The sequence below is a fragment of the Schistocerca serialis genome, chromosome 8 (genome assembly GCF_023864345.2).
Source record: "Schistocerca serialis cubense isolate TAMUIC-IGC-003099 chromosome 8, iqSchSeri2.2, whole genome shotgun sequence".
Classification (NCBI taxonomy): domain Eukaryota; kingdom Metazoa; phylum Arthropoda; class Insecta; order Orthoptera; family Acrididae; genus Schistocerca; species Schistocerca serialis.
The window spans coordinates 615,566,150-615,589,166 of record NC_064645.1 but is presented as its reverse complement, the minus strand read 5'-3'; the positions used below and the strand labels follow the sequence as shown (position 1 = coordinate 615,589,166).

The following is a 23,017-nucleotide window of genomic DNA, read 5'->3' as shown; positions in this document are numbered from 1 at the left end:
AAAAATTTTGAGATATGGAGGTCAAACCCGACAGGGGACCACCACATAAGGCCGAAAAGTTTGAGACTCCTTTTAGTCACCTCTTACGACAGGCAGGAATACCGCGGGCCTATTCTAACCCCCGAACCCGCAGGGGGGGTGTGTGCTAAGGACCTGAGACCATTTAGCAGTATAGAGGGAGAAGGATTTCTTAATTTAGGGCAGACACTGATCGACATAGGTAAAAAATATGGCTCAGTTGATATTAAAATGTTATGCCTTCCCGAGTGACAGTAGCTAGGAAAGTTCAAACCTTAGCTGATAAAGTGCGCAGCAAAATGCTCCCAGATATAGTGCATGCGATTCGTTCTGGTATATGTGCCAGTACAATTGATCTATGGACAGACAATTACAAAGGGGTGCATTACATGTCCGTGACAATGCATTACATAAATTCAGACTGGCGTTTGAATAAATATGTACTAATGTGCTCTGCGTTTCCTGACTGCCCAAAAACTGGCTCGAATATTCGAAACGAGTTGGAAGATGGCTTAGAAACTATGGGTGTTTCTCGTGAAGACATTGCCAAAATTACGTTTGTCACAGACCAGGGCAGTAACATTGTCAAAGCTCTCGAAGTATATCAGCGTCTTCCATGCATGGCTCATAGTATAAACACAGTCTTGAAACATGTTCTGAGCGAACAGTTTTTGAAAGAAAATGTTCCAAATATATTAGCCATTCTTAATACAGTGCGGGCTACGGTTTCGTACTTCAAGAGAAGAGGTCTCTGTGTGAGACTGAACTCATCTTTAAAGCAGTGGGTTTCAACTCGTTGGAATAGTTATTTTGACATGCTTGTATCAGTCCATTCTCAGATTGATTCAGTGAAGGCTGTTTTACATAATGAAGGTGCCTCTGATAAGATGCTGGGTTATGACCACCATATAACTGGCCAGCTTATAGAATTTCTTAAGCCGTTTAAAGAAGCCACAGTTGATCTAGAGAGTGACAAAGGTCCAACCCTACATTTAGTTCTACCGTGGTTTTACGCCTTAAAAACTCACTGTACCGTACGGGATAACGATGAAGAGGTTTGTAATTTTATTCCATCTGAATATTATAGAACCACTTGTGAAATATGTATGTTGAGAAAATGTATTTTCAGGACATGAAACCTTTGAAACAAGCCGCTGATGCCTTCCTAGAACAGAAAATGTGCGTTAGTATGTTGCATAAAATTGCAACGTTTATGGTGGCTAACTACCGCACATTAAGAAAGTTAACCGAGGATGAAAAAATTGAAGTTTACCAAGCAGCACGACAGATGTGTGCTGAAGGTAAGCTCCTAAGATAATGCATATATTCTTCATCTACATACATGTACATGGTTACTCTGCAAGACACACGCAAGTGCTTAGTTGAGGGTTCATCGAACCACTTTCAACTTATTTGTCTCCTTTTCTCGAATTTCGCGCGGGATACAACACCTACAACTCTCCGTCTGAGCGCTGCTTTTTTGTATTTTATTCTGATGATCATTTCTTCCAATGTATATGGGACTCAACAATATCTCTTCGAATTCGGAAGTGTAAGTTGGTGATAGAAATTTCATATATAGATCGCGCCACGTCAAAAAACGCCATTGTTGACATGATTACCACCCCAACTCTTGTGTAATTTCCGCGACACTCTTTCCTCTGTTTTACGATAATACCAAACCAGCTGCCCTTATTTAGACTCTTTCGACCTCTTCCGTCAATAGTAAGGCTCTCCAACTTCGTAGCAATGCTCCAAAAGAGTGTTTGTCATTAAAACGCCTACAGCATTTTCTGTGTGTCCATTCCTATTTAAGTAGGTCGTAATTGTAATCAGAGGTATTAAGTAGAATCTACAGCCTTTAGATTTGACTGGTTGATCTTGTAAACGAAGTTTAACGGACTTAGTTTAGTACACACAGGGATAACCTCGCTCTTGTCATTATTTATTGCCAACTGCTGATTTTCACACCAAAAATATATACCTTATTTAAATCGTCCTGCAGTTAGTTTTGATCTTCTGGTGACTTTACAGGACGATAAATGATAGCATCATCTAAAACCTATTATAATTTCAACTATGTGTAGTACATTATTCTGCAAATATTAATTGGAACCTGTACAGTTTCAGTACAAGTGCCCAATCACAGCAACCAAGAAACAAATCCAGGGCCGTACAAAATGGCGAAATTTGAGGACTGGGCAGAAGAGCCTCCTCTCCTACATGATGAAGTCAGCAGATACTTGCAAGAACACTGTGTGAACGAGGGAGATATTCTGCAGTGGTGGAAAAATAACTCCCAACGACTTCCTCGACTTGCGTGTGTGGCAAGAAAAATATTAAATATACCAGCCACTAGTGCGTCTAGTGAGAGAATTTTTAGTTGCGCTGGAAACCTAATTAGCGAAAAACGATCACGTCTTAATGCAGACAGACTTAACGATCTCGTCATAATTAATTCAAACACTAATCAGCAGACACATTGAAAATACAGTAGAACATTAAATGGGAAACTATGAGTTTGAGCGCAAATTTACTAATTAAGAGTGCAGATTTCTTTCTTGTGCTTTCTGGGCGTCAATTTCTGAGATAGAAATTTTGTAATGCATACAGTTCATTTTTATTTTAGACTAAAATTTTTTATTTCAATCCTTCCAAGTGACGTTAATTATTGTTTGTAAACCATTTTCTGTTACTTGGGTTTGCAAAAGTAGCCAAATATTTTTAGGAGTATCTGGTTTGGCCTAAATAATACTTTCAGGGGAACTGAAGGAAAATTTGTAAAGATTTTATGTTGAAAAGTGTTCTGCAAAATAAAATATTCATTTGTGGAGTAAGGCAATACACATTATGAGTTTAAATTACAATTTATTTTGTTGAGTTCCACACACATTGCAAAATGTAATTTTATTCTTGTATTTCTATATTAAGGGGAATCCCACATGCAGAGTCAAGATGCTGAAAACCTAGACACTACAAATACTCCTAAAATGAAGAGCGTCTTTTTCCATGAATGTATTGTAGTAGGAATATAATGGAAACTCTGAGCCACTCTCCACAGCGTCTATATCTGCGTCATGAGGATTCAGACTCGTCGTTTAGGTCTGTGTTGAGGGTCTAGAGTCGTCGTTTAGATTTGCATCATGCAAGTAAACACTCGTCGTCTTAGTCTGCATCATGATGGTCCGAAATATGGTCCCTCATGATGCAGACCTAGACTACAAGTGTGGACTCTCATGACGCAAACGTAGGAGCCGCGAAAAATGGCTCAGGGTCGCCATTGTATTCCCAGTACTATAGTTTTTAGACGAACTGGATACGAAACAAGTCCTTCGATTTTGTTAAAATGCATTTTGGCAATTTAGAATGATTTTTCCAACTTCGAATGAATTCACAGAACCAGTAAAATACATCCTGGAAACATAGTTAAATATTTATATAATTGGTGTCATACTTGGCTGAAACATACTAAAGTTAAAGAATCTAGACTTCCAAAATCTTAATGCGGTTCTCATTGCAGTACAGTGGTTAATAGGGGCGTAGAAAATTTATTCTTCTGGGGAGGTGACCAATCTTCTTTTTAGGGGGTGGAGGTTCACTTCTTTAGTACAAATATCCATCCGTTTCGGTGTTGAAAAGTGCAGCACAGACTGCATTGCGTTGCCTGGGCATTTATTTATTCCATACTCTCGTAGTCCATCTTCCCTCCCGTATTTTCTCTCTATTCATTTAGTCCTCTCCCACTATCTCTTTGATCACCCCCCCCCCCCCCCCCCCACTCCCCATCCCTTGGCCGGCCGAAGTCGCCAAGCAGTTCTAGGCGCTACAGTCTGGAACCGCGCGACCGCTACGGTTGCAGGTTCGAATCCTGCCTCGGGCATGGATGTGTGTGATGTCCTTAGGTTAGTTAGGTTTAAGTAGTTCTAAGTTCTAGGGGACTGATGACCTCAGAAGTTAAGTCCCATATTGCTCAGGGCCATTTGAACCATTTTTGAACCCATCCCTTGGCCCATCTCCCCCCCACCCTCTATCCTTCTCCTCGTCCTCTCTCTGTTGGATTCCGCCACCTCAGTTCATCTCCTCTTCACCTATCTATGAAAACTCATATATATCTGTCAACTTTTGTGGTGATCAGTGAATCAGTGTCTAAGTTTATTGCTAGGTAGCATTTATTGTAATACTTTTTGATAAGCAGCATTGATAGTTTTGTTTTCTGGTGCGTAAACAAATGAAGTTAAAGGTGTCCCGACAGGGCAATATGCGACATACAAATAGCCATGTGAAAAACATGATTTTCAAGATTGATGCCACAAACATATAACAACTGCCCCTGCGATTTATCTATCGACATGGCAAATGTAAGCTGCACTGGAAATTATAACCGTTTAAAGTCGAATGGCATGTCGGTCGGAATCTTAGTGATATTGGAATCAAACTGTCCTCACCTTTGTACTTTCCTTTTAAAATTGTGGCTTCGATTACGTTGTTCTTTAACTTCTTCCCCGCAAGCCGGGTGCCATTACAAAGACGTGGCTGGTTTACCTTTCGCAACATGATTGCCGATCCGACTTAATTACAGATTGGGAGGCGGTAATCCGGGGAAATCCAGCGAATTTAAAAATTCCGTAGGATAGTTGACTACATCACCTTGGTTAGTAACGGAATAAACCGACTTGTATGTCAGCAATTCGCCAGGTGTCATATTTTGAATCTGAAAATTCATTTCGTTAACATCAAGGTTTTTTGCAGCCAATATAACACGTTCACTCAACCAAAAATTGTTTGCAACTGTTAAACAACATTTGCTGTGCGCGAATTGTCCATATATATATATATTTTTTTTTTTTTTTTTCTTTTCAATGAAATGTCTATGATCTTTTTGAAATTTGAGAGCTGTCTGACACATTCACAGTCATCGTGTTGGACAATTCGCGCACAGCGAAATGTCTATGATCTTGAAGAGAGTACCTTACAAAAGATTTTGACATCGTTTGCGGGTTACCACGAAAGTTCACTATGTACGCATGTTTCCATGGAGAAGGTTTTTGAATATTTACATGTCTCTCTCTCTCTCTCTCTCTCTCTCTCTCTCTATATATATATATATATATATATATATATATATATATATATATATATATATAAAATGGAAGGAAACGTTCCACGTGGGAAAAATTATATATAAAAACAAAGATGAGGTGACTTACCGAACAAAAGCGCTGGCAGGTCGATAGACACACAAACAAACACAAACATATACACAAAATTCAAGCTTTCGCAACAAACTGTTGCCTCATCAGGAAAGAGGGAAGGAGAGGGGAAGACGAAAGGAAGTGGGTTTTAAGGGAGAGGGTAAGGAGTCATTCCAATCCCGGGAGCGGAAAGACTTACCTTAGGGGGAAAAAAGGACAGGTATACACTCGCACACACGCACATATCCATCCACACATACAGACACAAGCAGACATATAGCGGAAAGACTTACCTTAGGGGGAAAAAAGGACAGGTATACACTCGCACATACGCACATATCCATCAACACATACAGACACAAGCAGACATATTTAAATATGTCTGCTTGTGTCTGTATGTGTGGATGGATATGTGCGTGTGTGCGAGTGTATACCTGTCCTTTTTTCCCCCTAAGGTAAGTCTTTCCGCTCCCGGGATTGGAATGACTCCTTACCCTCTCCCTTAAAACCCACTTCCTTTCGTCTTCCCCTCTCCTTCCCTCTTTCCTGATGAGGCAACAGTTTGTTGCGAAAGCTTGAATTTTGTGTATATGTTTGTGTTTGTTTGTGTGTCTATCGACCTGCCAGCGCTTTTGTTCGGTAAGTCACCTCATCTTTGTTTTTATGTATATATATATATATATACATAAAAACATATATATATATATATATCTAAAAAGAAAGATGATGAAACTTACCAAACAAAAGCGCTGGCAGGTCGATAGATACACGAACAAACACAAACATACACACAAAATTCTAGCTTTCGCAACCAATGGTTGCCTCGTCAGGAAAGAGGGAAGGAGAAGGAAAGACAAAAGGATATGGGTTTTAAGGGAGAGGGTAAGGAGTCATTCCAATCCCGGGAGCGGAAAGACTTACCTTAGGGGGAAAAAAGGACAGGTATACACTCGCACACACACACATATCCATCCACACATACACCATGTATGGTATGTGTACACCATGTATGGTGTATGTGTGGATGGATATGTGTGTGTGTGCGAGTGTATACCTGTCCTTTTTTCCCCCTAAGGTAAGTCTTTCCGCTCCCGGGATTGGAATGACTCCTTACCCTCTCCCTTAAAACCCATATCCTTTTGTCTTTCCTTCTCCTTCCCTCTTTCCTGACGAGGCAACCATTGGTTGCGAAAGCTAGAATTTTGTGTGTATGTTTGTGTTTGTTCGTGTATCTATCGACCTGCCAGCGCTTTTGTTTGGTAAGTTTCATCATCTTTCTTTTTAGATATATTTTTCCCACGTGGAATGTTTCCCTCTATTATATTCATATATATATATATATATATATATATATATATATATATATATATATATATATATATATATATATGTTTATGTATATATATGTATATGTATATGCGTATATATATGTATATATGTATGTATATGTATATATATGTATTTGTCTATAGACAAATACATATATATATATACATATACATGCACATGTAAATATTCAAAAACCTACTCCATGGAAACATGTGTACATAGTGAACTTTCATGGTAACCCGCAAACGATGTCAAAATCTTTTGTAAGGTACTCTCTTCAATGTACTGTCCGAAATATTATGTAGACAGTGATGTTCCTCTTGATGGTCAAGTGTGCAAAATTTCTTCAAGATCGGAATAAAATTGTAGGTTGGTGTAGAAGTGTGTACGTAAAGTACCCTCCGCCATGCACCATTCAGAATTTTAAGCAGGCAACGCCCTTCATCCTGCTTTGAATATCAAGTGTGCCAAATTTCATCAAGATCGGGATAAATACGTACAATTTGTCGAGTTCCGTTATGTAAAGGAACCTCTGCCATGCACCATACGAAATTTTATGTAGACTGTGACCTTCCTCTTGGTTTCAAGGTATAGTGTGCAAAATTTCATCAAGATTGTATGCAATACAAACACACGGACACAATGAAAACGCACTTTCAGTTTTTGTCAAATTTTCCAATTTTTCGGTCGATTTTCGAAAAATTTTATTTCATAAAAACCTTGTCCTGAGAATTACGAACACAGCAAAAAAAATTTAGCCGAACTGGTCCAGGCGTTCTCGAGTTTTACGCTTATCAACACATTTGGTAATTAACTTTTATTTATATAGATAAGAAGCCCGAAATATATGCGTAAAGGAAGAATATACAAGTAAAACCAATATTTTTTTTACCTGAAATTAATACACATATATATATAATGTTGGGGTTTGTCTTTTGGTGCTCAGGTAAAATAAAAACTTTTGATTAACGTTCATAATACGACAATGACGCGCACAGACTAAACGGCTGCGTAGCGCAGCTCAGCAGTAATATGGGCAGGCAAGCAAGTTTCCCGCAGCCTGCCCGGGTTGGGTTCTGCTTGGCTTGGCTGGGAGTGAAGCAGCCTGCCCGTTCTGTTGACAACGAGCGGCGGCCTGCCCGCCTGGCCACCGGGCAAGCATGGACGGGTTAAAAGCGGGACATGTACACCTCTAATAGTAGTCTTGCTCTCCCTTGGTACTGAAATTTGAAGCACTCCCTGGCAGGTGAGATAGAAAAAGTATGAACCAATGTTCCTGCACACTGTTGCAGAAGGGCAAGCCAATAAGAGTGGGTATGAATCCTTTTAACTTCTTTCCTCAAAAAAGAATGATCGAAGAATTTTTCTCTCAGTGGTCCCTTCAAAGTCCCATGCAAATGGCCATGGGTAAATATGAGTTCTGAAAATTCAGTTACAACCCCTGTCCTAACATTGGTTTCAGCAGCACCTCCCACTTATTTACAATGATTTCTGTTGTTTCTGGTAACTGCCTCATAGTTCTAATTTCATTCTAGTTTTCATGTCGGGTGATGGTGGAGAGGGGTGAGGGGGCAACTGTCACACGAGGGGCTGACTACATCAATGTCAATAAATTGCTAAAAAAGTTATGTCACCATTTAAACATACTCAACACAAAATTCGATTGCACCAACCTTGGTTAAAGTTAGATGAGGGAGTTAATCACGGTTAAAGTTGACTGAGATCAGAGGCTCATGTATCTTGAATTGATCACACTTATACTGAAGTAAACAAGTGCTGTATTAAGATAGCACAGTGGTTTTGATGTTTCAGATGGTGCAGAAGATATAACTATCTAAATAATGCAGCAGTTGTATTGGTGTACTTGTAGAAAGGGGAAAGCCTTTCAAAGATTTCAGAGACAAGAAATGTCTTGCATTTCAAAAGAAACAGTGTGGTGTTTATTTCTGAACTCGATGAAAGGTTGGAATTTCCTACTTATCAGAATAACCCTACCTCGATCATGAACAGACTTCTGATGACATTAAGGGCATATGCAACTGGTGCATTTAATATAATTATTGATGACAGTGCTAATGTATATAGTACAATAGTGCAAAGAATTATCAGTGATGTATTGGGTATCATAGTAGCAATGACTCCACAATACATACAACATTGGTACAGTGGATTATATTAACATAAGGATTCAATCTCCTGGGGGTTTATCGGTAATGCAAAGGAATCATATTTTTCATTTAACTGCCAAACTATCAATGAGTACAATAATATTAATAATATGGGACACTGTTGCTCGGTGGCCTGGAGTGGAATTAAACTCTGTTGCTATATTTATGACCATGCTTTCAGTTTCTACCTAACGCTTAGCCAATCCATTTTTTTGCATCCAAAACTTTCACATAACAGCCAACCACCTCTCATAGGATACTAATTTCAATTTTTGATAAATTCAATGTCCTCTTCTTGCCCTCCATAGTGCAGTAACAATACTCACATTATGATAACAAACTGTAAAGCGTGCGTAAGTACCAAGGTTAGAGGTAAGTACCATAGACAGTGTTTATCATTATTTTTGCATTTATAATGGGCACCTTCCATTGTAAGACATGAAGTTAACTGCAGTCAAAGTTCTGGTTAGCTGAAAGTGTTTTGCTAACCAGCATTTTGTGCTGCACAGCAGAGACAACGTATTAGCAATTAAACTTTAACTGTGATCATGGGACCCTCGGTTATCTCGCTTTTTAATCGGCATTGGTGCAGTTGGCCCTACATTAGATACACATTGTATGATGGGTCTTGCACACATTCAGTCTACTTTTTGGGCAGATGGTACAGTCAAGGAGATAGATAAGCTCAGCAGGTTTTGCAATGAGGATTTTTAAAACTGATACAGAATATACCTCAATAACAACTGTACGCCCTGCATTATCTTCCCTGGAGACTCAACAACTTCATCCTCTTTAGCATCAACGGAACAAGGCATTCAGACTATGGCACAAGTTGGGTATATGTTTAAACACTAGACTTATATTCATGAGGAAATGGTTCAATTATTGTCAAGCAACCAAGGTTTGTGATCAATGGAGTTTCCCCAAGTCACTTTAGCTGAATACTGAGAGGGTTTCTTAAACATGGATATGATCCTCTCCTTGGCCAATCAAAATTTGTGTACCACGTGCATTGACTACAATGCTGACAAGATGTAGTGCTTTGAGAATTTCGGAGTAAATTCTAGAACCAATCGGCCTTCCACCATTTCGAACACCCGATATTTTAGAGGTGAGTGGGAGAAACGAATATGCCCTACTGCGCATCTCCTATTTGTATGTGCAGTTCAAAACCCAGTTACGAGAAACAGATGGACTCGGCGGGCGGCCGAACAGCGGCAGACAAGTACCTCCTGCATGGACCACAGAGTTTCCGTGCACGGGTAGAGAAGAACAAGAAAGGTGATGTAATATTCTGTGCTCTTCAGTGTCTGTGTTGATCATGAACAATTGAATATAGATTTCTATGTACATTCACATACTGGACTCGCTTGAGACTAGAGACTTTTAACTTATTTCATATCTTGGCTGTGAACGAAGCAAGACACATGTATGATGTTGATAAATTATTTGATTATCAGACCAGTGATATCTGAATATGTGTAAATGAGTCTAATGTTTATGGACTAAGTGGCTTGCAGAAGTTGTTGTCTGTGGAAGTTGAAAATATAAAGTGATTGAACTGAAAAGTATTCTACGAGTACCCAAATTATTTCAAGGATAGAGAACTAGTTTAATAAATTCCTTAAACCAGCTATAGTCTTCGGAGAAGAAGCTTTTGGGAGATCGACATAGTTGATTACCCAGAGAAGAGGATTGGCTACACACAATGTGTAAGCTAACTGACTTGTGATCCTTGCAACCCAATACCACACTGTTTTTTGTTCCGGAAAACATTACAAAGGTATCGATTTATCCTTACTACTTCCTGCCTCTTCTTTTCTAGATACACTGCAGTTGGAGTCATAATGATACACCAGTTTCATTACCATTAATGATCAAACTGAGACATGTTTTGCAACACTGCACTGTGCTGTGTTGTGCTGCCTTGAGCCATACCTGTTTGCTGCTGGGTTTGATGAATATTACTTATGGTTTGCTGCCACCATCAACGAATATCCTTGAACTGAATGTTGCTCCATGATTATTTATGATCACTCTAATGACTGGGGAGATAAAATTACAATCTAGACAACATTTTGTTTGTAATGAGAAACAGAACGCTGTTTTCCACAGACACTGAACACTGCATGAGACATCCTATGAGCAGTCTTCTTGGTTTGATTATCTCTTGGTGACACTGGTAAAATGCCAGGCTCAGTGGTAATGTGCCACACCATGGATCCACACGTCTCAGGTTCAATTTTTGATCAGTTCTAGGGTTTTTTCTGTCACTTATCATTTCATTCATCTGTGGTAATGTTTGCTAATGTGAAACATACTCACTTGTACCATTATTTGGAGTCTATATTAAACTACAGGTTCCATTGTAATGGCTAAATAAAGCAGTTTGAAAGTTGGGGGAAGGAAATGGTGATCCTCCAATAGGGCTTTACTTATTCACAAGTCACTAATGCAAAATTGAAAATACCCTCAGAAACACTGAAACATCATTAAAATAAAGGTGTCTGGTGACGCTGAGGTGAAGGGACTGATTTGAGTTTTAAGGACCAACACTGATATGCTGCATGTCAATGTTCCATTTAGTGATAGTATGAGCATATTTGGAGTGTGTAGGTTGGGTGTAGCAGACTGGCTACAGAAACTGAACTGTGAGAACTTAAACACGGTACTTAAGATGTCAAACAACAAGAAATAAAATACAGTTAATGGTTTGAGGAAAGACAACAGCTCATTATCATATTGAGGAGATGCTGAATGGAGGACCGATATGCAAAGAAGAACTTGAACTACATTTTCCCAATACTGCCACTACTTAGACGTTGTACTGGGTGTAGCAGGAGATGGGACCTTGAAATGTGCAAGAGGAAGAGATGGCTGGTGTCCATGAGAGACGGGTTAGTTAGTTAGTTAGTTAGTTAGTTACGTATTCCATTGATCAATAGCACAGAAAAACCGTTTTATAGTGTTATAGCTAAATATTTATATTATCTATCCCATTCCCTTAAATGGCACAAAACGCATATATCATATCTCCAGATTTATTTACTCATATTCAAGAATTCATCTATGGTATACAAGGAGTTGTCAAGGAGGTATGATTTCAATTTGTTTTTGAAACTATTACTGCTGCTATTTTGGCGCAGAGTCTTCTGGCCATCTTCAGGTGAGTGCCACTGTAGTAGTACTACAGATGGCCAGAAGACTCTGCGCCGAAATATCGTGGCAGGACGTTACTGATATCCGGCAGTTCTCCTGTGTTTTTATGGAACAATCAGTATGCCGGGAAAGCTTTAAACATCACACTATTACTGCTGTCTGTCAGACATTTTATTTCATCAAAAAGTTTTATAGCAGAATATTGTACCCCATTCTGTGCCAAAGATAGATTAAGTAAAGGATAGTGTAGGTCTTTCTTTTTTCTGGTATTGTAATCATGAATGTCGCTGTTGATTATAAACTGGTCCATGTTATTGAGAAAAAAATTCATTACTGAGTAAATGTACTGTGAAGCAGTTGTAAGAATTCCTAACCTTTTAAACAGATGCCTACAAGATGTGCGACTATGAACCCCACACATAATTCTAACTACTTTCTTTTGAGCAGTGAATACCTTTGGCCTAAGTGTTGAGCTGCACCAGAATATTATTCCGTATGACGCCAGAGAGTGGAAGTATGCAAAGTACGTTAACTTAGCCCGCCCAGTTGGCCGTGCAGTCTAACGTACGGCTTTCCGGGTGGAAAGGAGCGCCTGGTCCCTGGCACGAATCTGCCCAGCGGATTTGTGTCGAGGTCCGGTGAACTGCCCAGTCTGTGGATGGTTTTTAGGTGGTTTTCCATCTGCTTCGGCAAATGCAGGCTGGTTCCCTTTATTCCACCTCAGTTACACTATGTCGGCGATTGCTACGCAAACAAGTTCTCCACGTACATGTACACCACCATTACTCTACCATGCAAACATAGGGGTTACACTCGTCTGGTGTGAGACATTCCCTTGGGGGTCCACCGGGGGCCGAACCGAACAATAACCCTGGGTTCAGCGTGGGGCGGCGGAGGGGTGAAGTGGACTGCGATAATCATCATGGGGTTGTGGACCACTGCAGCTGCGGCGGGGACGGAGCCTCTCCGTCGTTTCTAGGTCCCCGGTTAACATACAATACAATACAATACAATGTTAGCTTACTAATTTCTACATCCTCAAAATTGGCAATTATTCTGATGGCAAAATTTGCTGAACCTAGTTGCTTTAGGAGAGCCAAACTATGACTTTTCCAATTAAGATTCTCATCTATATGTATACCCAAAAATTTAGTATGCTCTACCCTGGCTACTGACTTCTTTTGATGTGTTATGGTTATTGAAGGAATTATACTTTTTGCAGCAGAAAATTGGATGTACTGTGCTTTTTCAAAGTTCAGAGCAAGCCCATTCGCAGAAAACCAATTAATAACTTTTCCAAAGACCTTATTTGTATCATTTTCTATTGGACTTTCTTTTACTGGATTAATAATTATGCTTGTACCATCAGCAAACAGTGTCAGTTCAGCATCTTGTTTCACATAAGAAGGGAGGTCATTCACATATATCAAGAACAGGAGGGGACCCATGATGAAACCTTGTGGAACACCTAATGTAATTTCACCCCAGTTAGATGAAGTGGAAAACTTCTTTGAATCACTTGAAGCATATAAAGAGACTTTCTGCTTCCTGTTCTGTAGATATGACTTAAACTACTCATATGCTGTTCCATTTATACCACAGAATTGTAATTTCTCTGACATAATGTCATGGTTCACACAATCAAATGCTTTGGATAAGTCACAGAATATTTCTACTGGTGACATTCTACTGTTTAAAGACTCTATTATGTGGATAGTGAAAGTGTATATTGCTGTCTCAGTGGAACAGCATTTCTGAAATCCGAACTGTGATTTACTAAGTATCCCATTACTGTTGAGATGGCTAACCACTCTTGAGTACATTACTTTCTCAAAGATTTTTGAAAATGCTGTAAGCAAGGATACTGGCTGGTAATTATTGACATCTGTGGTTTCCCCCTTTTTGTAGAGAGGCTTGACAATGGCATATTTTAACCTGTCTGGAAAAATACCTTGAGTCAGTGATGCATTACATATGTGACTCAAAACATCAGCTGTAATTGCTCCACATTGTTTTAATAACTTGTTAGAGATGTCATCTACTCCAACAGAACATTTATTTTTCAAAGATTTGATAATTTTCCTTATTTCACAAGAGGTTGTTGTTAGATGAAACTTAATCTGACTAAAATTTTTCAAAACTGACTCTTCCATGTACTGCCTGGCTTTTTCTTTTGAACTATTCTCACCAATTTTTTCTCCTACACTTAAGAAGTGATTGTTAAATACATTGGCTACCTGTGTACTGTTGGTTACGAAGGTCTCATTCTCTTTAACAGTAATACTACCTATCCCAGTGGCTACTTTTCCTGTCTCACTTCTAACAACATTCCATATTGATTTGATTTTATTGCTGGAGCTGTTAATTTCTTCTCTAACATACAAATTTCTTGATTTCCTTACAACTTTTCTCAGTATGTTACAATAATTTTTATAGTGTAAAGCTACTTCTGGATCTTTACTAGTTCTTGCTGTCTCATACAGTTTTCTTTTTCTTTCTGAAGTCACTTCAGTACCTGTAGTAATCCAAGGTTTCTTTGAAAAGTTTGTGGTGTTACATTTAGTAATTTTCTTTGGAAAACAATGTTCAAAAAGGGATATAAATTTATCAAGAAATATGTTGCATTTATCATTAGCATTTGGCTCACTATATGCATCTTCCCAATTTACATTTCCTAAACTTTCTCTGAAGTGATCTATAGATACCGGGTTGAGCACCCTCACACTTTTAGTTAGGCCTAATGGTTTCTGAAGTGTATGCCCTGTTAGGTTTTGTAAGTTAATCAGTTGTGCATCATGGTCAGATAATCCATTTACCACAGGGAAAGCATGTGTTTGTTCTACATCCTCTTGCTGTACAAATATATTATCTATTAGAGTACTACTGTGCTGTGCTATACGTGTAGGGAAATTGATCACTGATTCTAAGTTATATGTTGTTAACAACACTTCTAGTTCACTTTTCCTATTGAATTGATTAGAAACTTAACATTGAAATCAAAACAGATTAATAACTTCTTCTTTTTGTCTGACAGACAGCATAACAGGGAGTCAAACTTTTTATGAATAGCTCCCAATCTCCTAGTGGAGACCTGTACACTGTTGCTAATATCAACACAACATTATCTAGCTGAAGTTCACATGCACAAACCTCAAAGTGCTGATCAACACAAAATTTGCTTACTTCAACAGATCTGTATTTATACCCTTGTTCTATGGAAATGGCAACTCCTCCTTTATCCATACTAGATCTACAAGTGTAAGATGCTAAATTATACCCATTTATACTGACATTTTCCATCCCCACAGTTACATGGTGCTCAGACAGACAAAGTATATCAATTTCATTCTTATTTTTGAGATCATCTAAACACATTATCAGCTCATCTACTTTATTGTTTATTCCTCTGATATTTAAGTGAAGTAAGCTGATACCGCCCTTAGCTTTATCCCTATTTGCTGTGCATGAAGTTTCTTTCCTTCTACTTTCCTTGGTTGTTGTCTGTCTGGAATTTGGCTTTAACCTAAAAAAAACCTTCTGCCTGGTCCCAATAACCACAGGGATCACCCCTTGTGTGACTGTGGACCCTCTTACAGTATCTGCTAATAGAGAAGCTAACTTATCCTTCCCCTTCCTATTAAGGTGCAGGCCATGTGTAGTGTAACCCCACCTATCAAGAGCATCAACTGGAACAACACTCATGTGAGACTTTGCCAGTGTCTGGATCAACCCGTTCGGCTCAGTGTTAACACGCCTTACAGCAGTGTTTACCCAGGGCTGATCATGGCGCTGAAAGACCTCCATAAACCCCACATTCGTGTGCTCAGTTTCTGCTCCTATTTTATCCAGGTCACTCCTAATACTATATCTTGGATTCACAGCCAGGCTGTTTCCTGCTCCCCCAACTATAATTACCTGATCTTCCTTCTCAAACTAGCTTGCATAGCTGACCTAAGTTTTCTGCCACCAGGTTAAGGCTAGCACTTGGTTTCACAAAATTTGTGACCTCATACTCTGTCCCTAATTTCTCCTGAAGCTGTTGGTCCACAACCCTCCCATGACTGCTACCTAAGCAGAATTTTTCTTTTCCTATTCTGGTTTCATCCTGAGCTGTCATTTTTCTTTAAGCTAGTATTCTGCTTCAACATACATTCAACTGCATCTGAATGAGGCCCTTCCTCCACTACTTTAGATAGCAAGCCAAACTGATATGCTAACTGAATTTCAGACGTTTTATCAATTATTTCCCTTTTTCGCCCTTTGCTTGCTATCTTTTCCCAGCGCCCAAAATCCTTTTCCGCCCTTAGCTTACACAATTCCAAATTCGCGATTTGTAATTCAGCCTTAAGGGCACAAATCTTTGCCTCTTGTTCCGGGATTTTTCTGTCCTTTCTACATAACCTACACTGCCATGTAAGAGCCTCATTTCCTCTCCGCTGCACTCACCCCACTGAAACCACAACCTACAATCTATACAGAACACCCCCTCTTTCAAATTTCTGCGGCAACCACCACACTTGTCACACATGGTTTGATAGTAAAACGTAACACAAAAGCAGAAAATAACTTCAACACCACAATAGTTTCGTAACCTGTACTAAAACGTAACTAAACACTAATGTAAACAAACTTATAAACTTACTTCAGAAACTTTTAATTAACTAAACAAATTCTGGATGAGAGACACAAATTAATTTAACTTTGAAGCGCTAAGTCTAGTCAAAAACAAATATCTACGTTCGTACAAAATTTACGCCTAAGTATGTAAACAAACTCGCGACTGCTGGCCTTTACGAAATACTTCCTTTTTGACGTAATTACGTTTAGAAAAGTGAAACCTTCAATAGATAGATTAGATAAAAAGTAAATGCACTAGTCTAAAATGTAATATTAACTAAATTAGCTCTTATTTCAATATTAACCGCTTAACTTAGTGAGAGCTTTGTACACGCGCATAAGCCTGGCTGCAGGGCTGCCAACCTATATATGATGGAAGCAGGAGAACAGATATGAATGCAAGGTAGCAGGTAGTATTAATAGGATGTGGTATATAGTTACAAGGAGGTAGGGAAGTTGGGAGGAGGGAGTGGGTAGGAGATGTGAAAGTTAGGAAGGGAGGATGAGGAGGCAGCAGGGAAGAACAAAGGAAGAAGGAATTTCAAGATAATCATGTTAAATAATATTTAAGTAAATTTAATTACTATTTTGTACCTATTTCAATTTCAATTACTAGATCCACAATAAAAAAATATTACTCAAGTGATAGTTACTTAGTTAGTTCCATACTCTGTACATTACAGTCATGGTGAACTTTATAATGTGAAACATGTCATTTGAACATATTCCAGAGACAGTTAGCATTTATATTTATATGGCTAATGCTGACTATTTAAGGTTTATAACTGACTAATTATTTCTACTCAAGAACTCTTCTATGGTATAGAAGTTATTTCAAGGCATACATAAAGAACTTAAATAGTTTAATTCAAGTAATGTTCCTTTTATAAACATGGCATTGGAGTCTCCCATGGAAATGTATTTATGTCTAGTTAACTTGTACAGCACTATTTAAGGATGTTTCACGAGAATTACTGGTCAAATGAATTGTGATTACCACACTGACGAGGACTGTTGGACTATTTATCTTTAATATGTTTTTAATTGTCTAAATATAACTATCTGCTTGTAGCATGTAAAGACTGTAATCATTAATATATTTTATTCATGTTTTCAGTTGCAATTCTAGGTAAAGCAGTTTTGGTGGAAAAATTTGTATTTATTGACACATAGAAAACATCATGTAAACATAAAGATGTATTTACCTTCATCTATCCAACACCTAATGTGCAGTGTAAGATTTACTGGACCAAATAAAAAATACAAATACAAGTGATGATGTGGAGAAACACATTAACCTCAGGTAAAGAATGTAGTCTTCAGCTACTGTGGAAACAATTCATAATCATTATCCTAAAGGCAGAATACATGACCAACAAGTGTTTTACAGTATTCTGTACAAATCTTGAGAATAGCACACTTTCAAATATTGACATGTTGTTTACAAGAGAAAGTTGTTTGGGGTAAAGAGAGAATCATAGATGAAGTACACTAACTACTACTAGAAGCAGTCAACAAATTACTAGCACATCCCAAATATGCACGAAAATTTATTGTAAACATGGAATAGTGAAATCTGAATACATCTTCAGTGGAATCAAAGCATCTATGAATGAGAAAATTTTCAGTATCAAGAATTTTGCCATTGAGATCTATGCAGTGATCATTTGATTCCAGAGATACTTCTCAGTAGTTCATCTATGTTTATCGGTAATTTAATCTGAAAGGCCTGAATCAGTAATTTGTAGTCCCTCAAAATACAAAACCCGCATGGTCCTGTAGATAGAAATTTCCAGTATAATCTCTCAACCAGAGAGTAAATGTTAGGTTACGTTACTCCGGATGATGATACGGTCGAACAAGTTTAGAACTGATTGCAGAAAAAAAGTGACTTCAATTTACGATAAACATAAACATGGAAACTCTATGAATGTTCACAAGAAATACAAAATTAAAATTCGAAATGCTAATTTATGAATATAGGTGGAATCATTGAGAAGACAGCTGTCAGTATACTTAAGTTTAAAAATGTTTTTTTTTTTTCACTGCGTTCTAAAATACTCCTGACAATGAGAATTGAAATCACAGTTTATTCCCATCCATAACAAATAATACTGAAAGTGCCAGAAGAAACGAGCTTCACTGAGTCTTGTTACACTCTACATTTCAATACTGAATGCAGTATTGCAATATCATAACATTTTTACTTACCAGTACGACAAGGAAACTCCAACAAATGTTCCTGCAGCAACATGTGATGATGTTGTTGTCCGGCTTGTGAAGAGAAAGTACGTAAGTCCAGCACCAAAACCACTGGTGATTCCATACAGGAAAGTATTTCGAAAACATGGTATTTTAGATACGTCCCGGCCAAACAGGAAAGGCCCCTTTAGAAGAAAATAAACCAAGTAATAAGAATCCTACAGTAAAATTCTCTTTACATTACATAAAGGATGTTGTTCGTATTGCATTGCTTAAATGTAATAACTAAATCTACTCAAGTGAGGCAAACTGGAAAAACAGAAGTGTTTATGCTCCAATGCATTGCCACCACAAGCAAAATTTATTTTCCGATAACATTTTTTGGGTTTGTGACTGCATTGTCAATACATAGAACTACCGACGTTTTGGTCCCTGTTGCAAGTGGCCTTCTTCAGGGTGTTTATGTTTACTACTGAATGAGAAAGCTTTGATTCTTATATATGTGCAGACATGGCTGTTATCTAATTCTGATAGGCTGTTAAGGATGAAGGGGAGGGATGTTAGAAGTCTTTCTTGGCGTTTTTATTACTTCTGTTCATTGGCGAAAACCCAAGGTTTTGATTGGTGTTACATTACTACTTTTGATTAATGGAAATCGGCGAATGGAAAACCAGGCAGCAGTTGTGACATGGTGTTGTTTTCCTCCTTTCTAGCACTGGCCAAGGGATGCCAGTACTCTATGTACCAGTGGCCGCTGCAGTCTACCGCACGACTGTGTGCGTTGCTTCACGTGAGCTGTCGTTCCATAATGCTGTTACTGCTGGCATCCAAGACGGCGGAAATCAATACCCATCTTCTCTGTTCATGTTGGCAGGTCACTTGGTTATTTCTATTGGCTCTCTAATCTTCCTCCTGAAAGTAAGAGCCTGTTTTGCCAGTACGCGAGCTTACCCAAAATCAGTCTGTTTGCAGCACTCATCCTGGTAATCTCCCACTGCTGACTTGGTGTGTTGTCTTTAGTCAGATACATCTTTCATGTTCAGATATCCGTGTGCTGATGGGTCGCCCCATCTCGCCTACATGAACTAATTCACATTTGCATCTGATTTCGTAAACTCCAACAGTATGTAGTTTGTCAACTGCACCTTTTGTTGTGTGAAGAACATCTTTTATTCTGTCGACTTGATGCCTGCTTGATGGAGAATTTTGCCCACCTGTTGAGTGACACCTTGAACATATGGTAATAGAGTGATGTTTTGTGCTTCCTTCTGCTCTCCTCTATTGCCTTCATTCTTTGTCGCCAGATTATTATCGATTAGTTTCATTCCATAACCACTTGCACCAAACACGGACTTGAGGTTTTGTAATGTATCCTTTAGATGTTCCTTATCGCTGATCCTGTGAGCCCCCTGGGTTAAAGTGTGGAGGGCGAATTTCTTCTGCATAGGGTGATGGTGAGAGGAGGCATGTAGGTACCTGTCAGTACTGGTTGGCTTCTTATTTACTCTACGGCCCAGTTTACCATCAGGCTTTCTGTAAACCTCCATGCCGAGAAAAGGCGGCACCTACTTCTTTTCTATCTCCGTATTGAATTGGATTCTTCTGTGCTGCTGGTTGAGGTGTTGGTGGAAATTGCGTAGCTCTTTCTCTCCCTGTGACCAGAATATTGGCTCCGATATGGCTTCATGGAGAGGAAGAGCTGCGAAATGTTGCCTCGATATGTTGATGATACTTTTGTTATATGGCCACATGGAGAGGAAGAGCTATGAAATTTCCACCAGCACCTCAACCAGCAGCACAGCATAATCCAATTCACTATGGAGATAGAAAAGAAGGGGGGTGCTGTCTTTCCTCGACGTGGAAGTTTACAGAAAGCCTGATGGTAACCTGGCCCATAGAGTATATAGGAAGCCAACCAGTACTGACAGGTACCTACATGTCTCCTCTCATCATCATCACCACCCTATGCGGAAGAAATCCATCCTGCACACTTTAACCAAGACTGCACACAGGATCAGCGATAAAGAACAACTAAAGGATGAACTACAAAATCTCAAGTCTATTTTTGGTGACAATGGTTGTGGAATGAAACTAATAGATAAAACTATGGCAAAAAAGAATGAAGGGAATAGAGGAGAGCAGAAGGAAGCACAAAACATCGCTCTATTACCATATGTTCAAAGCTTCCACTGTGCGGGTGGGCAAAATTGAGCAGGCATCAAGCCAATTTTCCAAAGCACCAACAGAATAAAAAATGTTCTTTGCACAACAAAAGAAGAAATTGACAAACTACATACTGTTGGAGTTTACGAAATCAAGTGCGAATGTGGATTAGTTTATGTAGGTGAGATGGGGCGACCCATCATCACACGGATATCTGAACACGAAAGATATATCCGACTAAGATAATACACCAAGTCAGCTGTGGCAGAACACCAGGATGAGTGCGGCAAACCAACTTGATTTTGTTGAAGCTCGTGTACTGGCAAAACAGCCTCTTACTTTCACAAGGAAGATTAGAGAGGCAATAGAAATAACCAAGTGACCCACCAGCATGGACAGAGAAGATAGGTACCAACTTCCAACACCTTGGCTGCCAGCAATAACAGCATTACAGGATGGCAGCTCACATGAAGCAACACACACAGGGGTGCGAGCGACTGCAGTGGCCGCATGTCACAACTGCTGCCTGGTTTTCCATTCGCCGATTTCCACAAATCAAAAGCAGTAATGCTAACACCAACCAAAACCTTGGGGTTTCCGCCAATGAAAAGAAATAATAAAAACACCAAGAAATACTTCTAACATCCCTCCCCTTCGTTCTTAACAGCCTATCAGAATTAGATAACAGCCATGTTCGTACATATATAAGAAATGAAGTTTTCTCATTCAGTGTTAAACAAAAACACCCTGAAGTAGGTCACTTGCAACAGGGACCGAAACATCGTTAGTTTTACACACTGATGATGTGGTCACAAACCCAGAAAAATTTTACTGAATGTGACGATAGCCATGGAAGCCTACGTTTATAAATTATTTTGCTTAATTTAGTGGGCATTAGCTTGGGTAGATGCATAATCCTTAGAATACTTTCCCTCTGTTTTCCTGTGTGGAATTTATTGTCAAGCTGACAAAGAGATCTTTAATGTGGTTCATTTTAATGACAGTCCAAAAAGACAAGCATTTCCTGTTACTGCCTGTTAATTAAATACATCTGCATGAACAGAGTATGGAAGCATTCTGGGAACAAACACAAAAGATCAGAGCCTGGCTGTTTTGGAGCAAGAGACTGGAACAAATGACGAAATATGTTACCTACCTGCACATCTGTAGTGGATAATCTTCTTCTCTTTTTTAAGGGAATGAAGTTCTATTAAGAGCAAGATCAACAGAGACCGAGCAGTTCTTATATAGATACTGTTGACAGATGAAATAACTGGTATTTGTAAGAAACCATTGGGGGATTGTGAGTTATTAGTCTCAAAACATAAATAATGTAAATCATTTGATTAAGGTACAGGAGGCACATCATAAACACTGTACTAGTACTTCATCATGAATATAAAGCAAGTGATGTTAATAACAGTGTTGCAATTATAATACAGTTTATTCCTCCTACAGAATCTGTGCAACTTTATTTTTAAAATTTGCAGATTCACATTAAGTATGCTCTCATCTAAGTATTAATTTATTGTATTTTTTTTCATCCCCCTACATTGTTGAGTCTGTGTGTATAATTTCAACTAGTGTGTGATGTATTTACTTGCTTTGTTTCAGAAACAAACCTGCATTAGGATAGCCAAAATGGGACCCAAATAATACTTTTTCTTATTATGATTTTGGCTTTTTCCCCTGGCCCACAAAGCTCACAGTTAAGTGAAAAGAAGCCTTGTGTTATACTTTTACCTCTACTGCAATTCCTGTGATATGATCTGAACAGAAAAGAAAGTCTTCATTAATTTTCTCAACTGTGTAAGTATATTATTTCTGACTCTACACTTTGCGTCGCCTGACAAGCGAGGACTTATGAAACGAAAAGGATCAGATGTGGATGTTTACACACAACCCTTAGACACTTGAGAGATGTGCTATGCTCATTATCAATCTTTAAATTAGGAGACATGTCAAAAAGACAGCTCTCTCTCTCTCAAATATTGAGCTATTTCACAAGTTAGTTCCATCTACTACAAAAAAAGCAGAATAGCCCTAAAACAAATGTATGTAGATCATGTCACAAGGGTAAACCTTGTAGTGTGTTGAGTTGTAAAAGCCTTTGACATGGCATGGTAATGCACTACAGGAGAGATGGTATATTAGCTATGATACCAGACA

General features: G+C 38.7%; 2 protein-coding genes across 2 annotated transcripts in view; one reads left to right on the top strand and one right to left on the bottom strand.

The window, feature by feature from the left end:
- The window catches only part of LOC126416791 (cytochrome c oxidase assembly protein COX20, mitochondrial), a 56,739-nt gene that overhangs the window by 9,034 nt on the left and 24,688 nt on the right, over nt 1-23,017 (bottom strand). The window contains exon 2 of the mRNA XM_050084659.1: nt 18,695-18,870. Coding sequence (XP_049940616.1) covers nt 18,695-18,870 — 176 coding nt within the window. The remainder of the gene's footprint in view (nt 1-18,694; nt 18,871-23,017) is intronic.
- LOC126416790 (uncharacterized) lies at nt 882-2,539 on the top strand. The gene is made up of 2 exons (XM_050084657.1): nt 882-1,319; nt 2,143-2,539. Exons 1-2 carry the CDS (start codon nt 1,121-1,123, stop codon nt 2,502-2,504), a joined length of 561 nt encoding a protein of 186 aa, XP_049940614.1. The 5' UTR covers nt 882-1,120; the 3' UTR covers nt 2,505-2,539.

Coding starts and splice junctions, on each gene's coding strand:
- LOC126416790 (XM_050084657.1), top strand. CDS start 1,121: ATGTATGTTGAGAAAATGTATTTTCAGGACATGAAACCTTTGAAACAA. Junction 1,320..2,142: donor ACGACAGATGTGTGCTGAAG/GTAAGCTCCTAA, acceptor GAACCTGTACAG/TTTCAGTACAAGTGCCCAAT.